Source organism: Octodon degus, unplaced genomic scaffold (assembly GCF_000260255.1).
Source record: "Octodon degus isolate 3935 unplaced genomic scaffold, OctDeg1.0 scaffold00297, whole genome shotgun sequence".
Lineage (NCBI taxonomy): Eukaryota > Metazoa > Chordata > Mammalia > Rodentia > Octodontidae > Octodon > Octodon degus.
This window is the reverse complement of record NW_004524873.1, coordinates 558,935-566,258: the sequence shown is the minus strand read 5'-3', so window position 1 is coordinate 566,258 and position 7,324 is coordinate 558,935. Positions and strand designations below refer to the sequence as shown.

Here is a 7,324-nt window from a genome sequence, read left to right as displayed (position 1 = left end):
TCTGCATTTGTACTGGGTGGACTCAGGGCCTGAGACTGCCTTTTGTTCCTTCTCTTTGTCATTTTGTATACCACTGTCTTCTGACCTTTGGTGTAGAGCTTAGATAGAGTTATTACCTTAGCACCCCTTCTGGATTTATGAAGTTCAGATTCCTCCAGGTGGGTATTGTTTGGATCTGGCTGCTGTGCTCCACTTCTTTCTGCTGCAGGCGTTAGAGTTGAACCCTTTGTGCCACTCTGGCAAGATATTCTGCTCCTGAATCAGCTTGGTGGGTCTTGCCTCTAGCTTCTTTGCAGGGAGTTCTGCTGAAGGGTTCCGTGATAGTCCTGCACTCGGGGTCGAATGAGGATCCGCAGGCCCGGATCATCTCCCATGGTGTATAATCCTGATGATTTGCTGTATTCTGTTTGCTAGGATTTTATTGAGGATTTTTGCATCTATGTTTATGACAGAGATTGGCCTGTAGTTCTTTTTTTTTGGTTAAATGTTTTCTCTGGTTTTGGTGTCAGTATAATACTTGCTTCCATGAAAGATTTTGGGACTATTGCTTCCTTTTTAATTTCATTGAAGAGTTTGAGGAGTATTGGAATTGTATCTTCTATAATTTTCTTTAAAAAAAATCTATTTAGAACAGGGTCTACAGGGTCTCACTACACAGATCACTTGTAGTGATCCTCCTGTTTTCAGCCTCCCAAGGGATTACAGGTATGCACCACCACACCCAGGCTCAATTGCTGTCTCAGCATGCCTCCCCCCAAGGCACACTGGGGATCAAACTCCAATGCCTGTGTCTGCCTAAGCAGGTGCTTTAATCCACTGAACTATCTGGCCAACCTCTATCTTCTATAAATTTTTTGTAGAATTCTGCTGTGAACCCATCAGGAGCAGAGCTTTTCTCTGGTGACAAGTTTTGGGTTTTTTTTTTTTTTTAATTACATTTTCAATTTCATTGGTTCATATTGGGTTATTCAAAGTTTTTATATCTTCTTGATTTAGTTTTGGTAATTTGTACCTATTTAGGAATCTGAGCATTTCTTCTGTGCCTTTGATTCTGTGATAGTAAAGATTTTCAAAGTAGCTATTGATGATTCTCTCAATTTCTACAGAATCTGCAGTAATTTCACCCCTTTCATTCCTTATTGCTTGAATTTGAATTTTTATTTCCTCTTTTTGATAAGGATAGCTAGGGGTTTATCAATTTTATTTAATCTTTCAAAAACCAGCTTTTTGATTCATTAATTCTTTGTCTCAATTGCATTAATTTCTGCTCTAATCTTTATGATTTTCTCCCGCCTTTGGCTTTGGGCTTGGCTTGCTCTTCCTTTTCTAGACATTTAAGGTGCAGCATTAGGTTATGTAGTCCTGTTCTGTTTTCCTAATGTGAGTTCACAGCTATAAATTTCCCTCTAAGAACTGTTTTCATTGCATCCCACACACTCCAATAAGTTGTGCTTGAATTTTCAATGGATTGTAGATTTATTTAATTTCTTGTTTAATTTCATCTGTACCCCATTGTTTGCTGAGGAGGGTGTTATTTGATTTCTATATGTTTAGGGGAGGTTTGTAGTTTCTTTTTTCATTAATTTCCACTTTCATTGCATTGTGATCAGATAATATGCATGGGATAATTTGTTTTATTGCATATACTTAAGCATGACCTATGGACTAGTATGTGGTCTATTTTAGAAGACATCCCATGTGCAGCTGAAAAGAATGTGTATTCAGATGTTGTTGGATGGAGCATTCTGTATATGTCTATTAAGTTCATATGTTCAAAGGTCTGGTTCCATTCTCCTACTTCTTTGCTATTTTTTTGTCTGTTTGACCTATCTTTTTGGGATAAGGGGGTATTAAGGTCTCCTAATAAGATTGTGGTATTGGATATTAGTTTTTTTTTTTTTTTTTTTTTTTCCAGAACCAGGGATTGAACTCAGGTCCTTGAACTTGTCAGGGAAGCACTTATTCCATTGAGCCATCTCCCCAGCTCCCTGGATATTAGATTTTTCATGTCCATTAAAGTTTGTTTTATATAGTTAGGTGCTCCTGTATTTGGTGCATACATATTTATGACTGTTAGCTCCTCCTTTTGTATTTTTCCCCTAACCAGTATATAGTGGCTTTATTTTGTTTAATGATTTTTGAAGTTCAGATTGTCTGTGAACAGGATTGTTACCCCTGCTTTTTTCTGGGGTCCTGGGGTATGTATTGCATTGTTTTCCATCCTTTCACTTTCAGCCTGTGAATTTCTCTATGAGTTAAATGTGTTTCCTATATAGAGCATAGTGTTGGATTTTCTTTTTTCTTTTTTCTTTTTTTTCCTTTTTTTTTTTGGCGGAACTGGGGATGGAACTCAGGCCCTTGCACTTGCCAGGGAAGTGCTTATTCCACTGAGCCATCTTCCCAGCCCCGTGGATTTTGTTTCTTTCTTTTTTTTTAATTAATTAATTTATTTATTTTTGACAACTCATACAGAATGGATTTTGTTTCTTAAATCTACTCTGTCAGTCTATATTTCTTTTCTTTCTGTTTTTTTAGGGAAGGGTCTACAGGGTGTTCAGGTTCTCACTACTAGATCCGACTTGTAGTTGTCTGCCTGTTTACAGCCACTCAAGAGCTAGGATTAAAAAAAAAAAAAAAAGAGCTAGGATTACAGGCACGCACCACCATGCCCGGTATCAACTGCCATCTCAGTGCACCCTGAGGGTGGGCCAGCATGTCAGGCCTGGAGATCAAACTCCCAGGCCCTGTGCCTGCTTGTAGGTGTTTTAATCCATTGAGCTATGTGGCCAGCCCAGTCTATTTCTTTTAATTGGTGAATTGAGTCCATTTATATTGATGGTTATAATTGATATGTATTGACTTACATTTGATATGTTTTCTGCTGTTCGTTACCTACTTTTCTCCAATGTTTAACTGTTTGTCCTATTTGTTGTGTTCTTTCTGTTCTCATTCTCAGAGTTGTGGTCACTTTGATCCTTTTCTAGAATATCTTTTAGTAGTCTCTAGCGGCTTTTAGTATGCTATTCTTTTGCCAAATTTTTGGGATCTTGACTATTATATGTCAGGCTGTGGTTTTAATTGGGTTGATGTTATTTGGAGTTCTATATACCTCCATAAGCTGAATGTCAGATTGTTTCCCCATATTTGGGAAGTTTTCTGCTATTACTTCTGACCATATTCTTTTTTTATATTATTTGTGTTGACTCCGTGTTTCTCATTGATGCCTATTAGTCTTATGTTGTTCATCTTTGCATCATCTTGCAGCTGCTGAATTATTATTTACTGGATTTTTGTTGTTTTTTTTAAGAGAAATTTCCTTACATGTTCACTAGCTGGAACAGTGTCTGCACGGTCTGAAAGTCTATCTTCACTTTCACTCAGGCAGTTTTGTCAATTTTCGAGTTTTTTTTTTTTAAATTTTATTGAGAAACATATATGAGACAGTTTCAAAGCTGATTAATAGGACAGTTTCAATAATCAATACATTGTACATTGTCATCTTCTTAGTGGTTATTCATAGTGTAAGAAGCAGACAGGATATCTTGTCCAAACACTATTAGTACACCTCTTTCTTCTCATTGAATTAAGCGAAAATAGCTGTATATCTATCCTAACTATTTTGTATATATGAATACAAAATGATCTTTCCTTTGTATCCCCCCCCCCTTTTTTTAGTCCTGTCAGAGGTGGATATTCTATTGGCATCTAAATACTATAGGTGTTTGAATTCAGCTAAACAACAACTTTTGAGTTTTTAATCTCCTAAATATCTCTTTGAATCCGTTTCATGCATTCTATTTCTTTACTATATTGCTCACTCAAGGTTTCTAACATTTTTCTGGTCTCCTCTATTTTTTTTATCAGTGTCTTCTTTAGAAACTTAGTAATTCTTTCATTATCATTATTTCCTTTTTTACTTGGGAGATTATTTCTGATCTGATTTCCTGTATACCCTTCTGAAGTTGTTTGTGTACTCCAGATGCTATTATTTTAAATATTTCAGGTATGGGACTTCCAATTTCTTACATGGTAGGGTCTCCTGCATTTGTTCTGCTTGGGTTTGGGGGCCGAGACTGCACTTTGCTCCTTCTGTTTTTCATTTTATATTTCAGAGTGAACTCTTTTTTCTTTGATACTTTTTGTGCAAGTTTGATAGCAGCTGCATCACTGTGATCCAGAGCCACTCCCTATAGAATCTGTTCTTTAGGTATCTATTCTGTGTGAGAGATTCTTGTTTTCTGTGTGTCCCAAGGTTTTGCCCTCTCTATTGACTGAGAGTGCAATACTGGTTTTTGTTTGGCACTGTCCTCTGTCCTTTGGTATAGGGCTTTGGTGAAGGTATTATATAAGCACCTTTTGAAAGTGCTTATGTACATAGTAACTCCAAATCTGTTCATGGTAACTCCAAATCATATTTTATTCATAATATTGAATTAAATAGATTTAAATTTGCCTACTAGAATGACTAAATAATTTAGGAATAAATTTACCTTGTATAATGGCCACTCAAAAGTAAGAAAAAAGCTCCCAAGGGTGAGTGGAGAGAAACTTCCTTTCCTAATGAACAGTTTCTCTCAACGCTGTCTAAAACAGTATTTCTGTAGTCTGAAAGTCACATGAGCTAGTCATCATATTCCCATATAAGTACAACGCTCGACTTTTTTGCTTTCTTGTATCTCAAGTGACTAAAACATAGTAGATAGTACTATTTGTTGAACAAGTAAATTCCTCCGGAGCCTTTAAGGACTTTATCATGAACCACAAATTCAAATACCTATAGGAGATGAGCAGCTTATGTATGTAAATGAGGGCCCATAATGAACTGAACAGTATAAAGCCCACCATTGTTACACCAAGCTAGTTCAAGTACTTTCCTTAACTAGTTTCAGATAAGAATCTCCTTACCATACCTCTACAAAATGTAAAATCAACTTCTCCACCTCAACTATGTCACAGTTTTTAGTTCGTTTAGCTGTTATGTGAAGGTTATATTCCCCAAAGTGATGTCGAATACCAGAATTGACCTTAGCTTGTTTTTTCAGAGATCTCTCTTCCACAAGCTGCTCTGTCACCACAGGCCCAACTGAGAATGGAGGGGACCCAGACTGGCTCCAGGCACCGAGCGCGTTTCCGCAGGTGGTGGGCTGAGAGAGGCGCAGCAGGATTTCTAATATAATACTTTCTTCCTGGGCCTAGCGATGCAACCGAGCCCGAGTACGGGGGTGGGGGGGAGTTGGGGTGGTGTAGGTACTGACTGACGCTCCCAAAGAGCTAGACGCAGCGGGGAGACCGATTGTCCCCGTAGGCCTGCGCAGAGGGCAGGGCTGAGGCGTCTTTCACGGCGCCTGCGCAGAGAGCGGGTTTCCAGGCTCCAGAAGAGACCGAGAGGCTCTCACGCCTAGCAGCGCTGGGCCCACGGTGTGCGCAGGCGCACTCGGCTATCTCTAGCTTCTCCGAGAGCCCATTCCCTCACGGGCCTGAGGGGGGCGGGCCCGGGGGCGGGGCCCGGGGCGGGGCCACGGGGGAGGGAGGGTCTGCGTCGGGTCTTCCCCCCGCCGCCACCTCCGCTGCTGCAGTTGTCGCTAACTCCTGTGCTCCAGAGAAGTCATGCTGCCCAACACCGGGTAAGGGGACAGGGTCGAGACCTGGCGGGATGGAGTGCGCGGCTCGGTGGGGACGACTGGGCGAAGAAGGGAGGGCCATGGAGGCAGGAGCAGCGCGCTGAGCAGCCCGGGTCCACGCTGGATCTTGTGTGCTGTGGATCTGCAGCGTCGCGTGAAAAGTAACCCGAAGTTGTGTTAATAGTGTAAGCAGGGGGGCAGCAGTGTAAAAACCTCGACCACGGATAATTCGTCAAGAGTGGATTTCCCTGTCGCTCCCAGCGGTAGCCTGATCTCTGCTCCGGCCGTAGCTGCTCCTCTGGCGCCTGGAGGGCGAATTCTAGGTGAAAGGTCACTGGGGCATGGGGACCTCAGGGTTCCGCTAGGTCTGAATGCTTCGCTGTAGAGTAACAAAATAATAGTGTCTTTTGAAAATGATTTTCTAATTAGTAACAAGTTAAACTGTTCCTAAAATATGGGAAAGTATGGGTATTTTTAAGGGAAGAACTTCCATTTACTTTTTTTTTTTTTAAGTTTAGCAGAGTACACGTAACATAAAATTTTCTGTCTTAACTGTGTTTAAGTGTAGTTAGTGTTGGGTAAATTTTCAATGTGGTGCAGCCAACCCCTACAACTTTTCGTCTTGTAAAACTGAAACTATGCTAGGAAGAATGTATGCAGTGTATTATTTGTTGAAACTGTACTTTCGATTTGATTTGAAACTGTCTCATTACTATATGTTTATCAATAAAACTTTGAAAAAAAAAAAAAACCTGAAACTATGCCGGTGAAACAATGTCTCCCAGTTTCTTCCAACCTCCAGGCCCTGGCAACTGCCATTCTACTCTTTGTTTCTATATAAAGTTGCCTATCCAAGCTGGGCCTGGTGGTTACTGCCTGTAATCCTCTCACTTTGGGAAGCTCAGGCAGGGGGACTGCAAGTTTGACTCCAGTCTGAGAAATGTAGGGACTTAGCAAGACTTAAAGATGGAGTGGGGATACAGCTCAGTGCCAGAGGCCCTTGGTTCAATTACCAATAGGAGGGTGAGGAAGTTTGAATATCTTTAACTGAGTTCCATGTCTTGTCTATAATTAGATTGAACCTTGCATATAGCTAAAAGACATTTCAAAGTAAAATGTGAGTTTCCTTACTTTTAAAATCCATATCCCCAGTTACTTTTTTTTTTTTTTTTTTTTTTTTTTGCGGGACCAGGGATTGAACTCAGGCCCTTGAGCTTGCCAGGGAAGCACTTATTCCACGGAGCCATCTCCCTGGCCCCTATCCCAGTTACTTTTTGTCATGTTTTTATTATGTATACTTATAAGCATATTTTGTAAAACAAGAGACACATATTAAAAACAATGCCAGATTCCATTTTGACCTTTTTCTTGGGATATACACTAAATACATTTGCAGTACATTTACATATTCCTCTTTCTTTTGTTTCCTTTCCGAGTGCTGGGAATTGAGCCCAGGGCTTTCACACTGAGCTACATCCCCAGCCTTTGGTAAAATTAATTTTGAGACATGGTCTTGCAAAACTATTGAATTACCCAGCATAAACTGGAATTTGCATTGCTAAAGTTCTGGGATTTCCGGCAAGTGTCACTAGGCCCAGTTTATTTTTAATTGTTGCATAATCTCTGACTACATAGGTATACCATTATTTACCTAACCTGTCCCCTTTTGGAGCATATTGGCTCTTCCAAGTTTTGTGTTACTG

At 40.1% G+C, this 7,324-nt stretch overlaps 1 protein-coding gene across 2 annotated transcripts in view; it reads left to right on the top strand.

Annotated features, from left to right (window-relative positions):
- The first annotated feature begins 5,521 nt into the window (after nucleotides 1-5,521).
- Hsdl2 (hydroxysteroid dehydrogenase like 2) overlaps nucleotides 5,522-7,324 on the top strand; it is an 82,173-nt gene continuing 80,370 nt past the window's right edge. For both annotated transcript variants that reach the window (XM_004647259.2, XM_004647258.2), the window contains exon 1: nucleotides 5,522-5,624. In XM_004647259.2, the coding sequence (XP_004647316.1) occupies nucleotides 5,608-5,624 (17 nt within the window). In that variant the 5' untranslated portion in view covers nucleotides 5,522-5,607. The remainder of the gene's footprint in view (nucleotides 5,625-7,324) is intronic.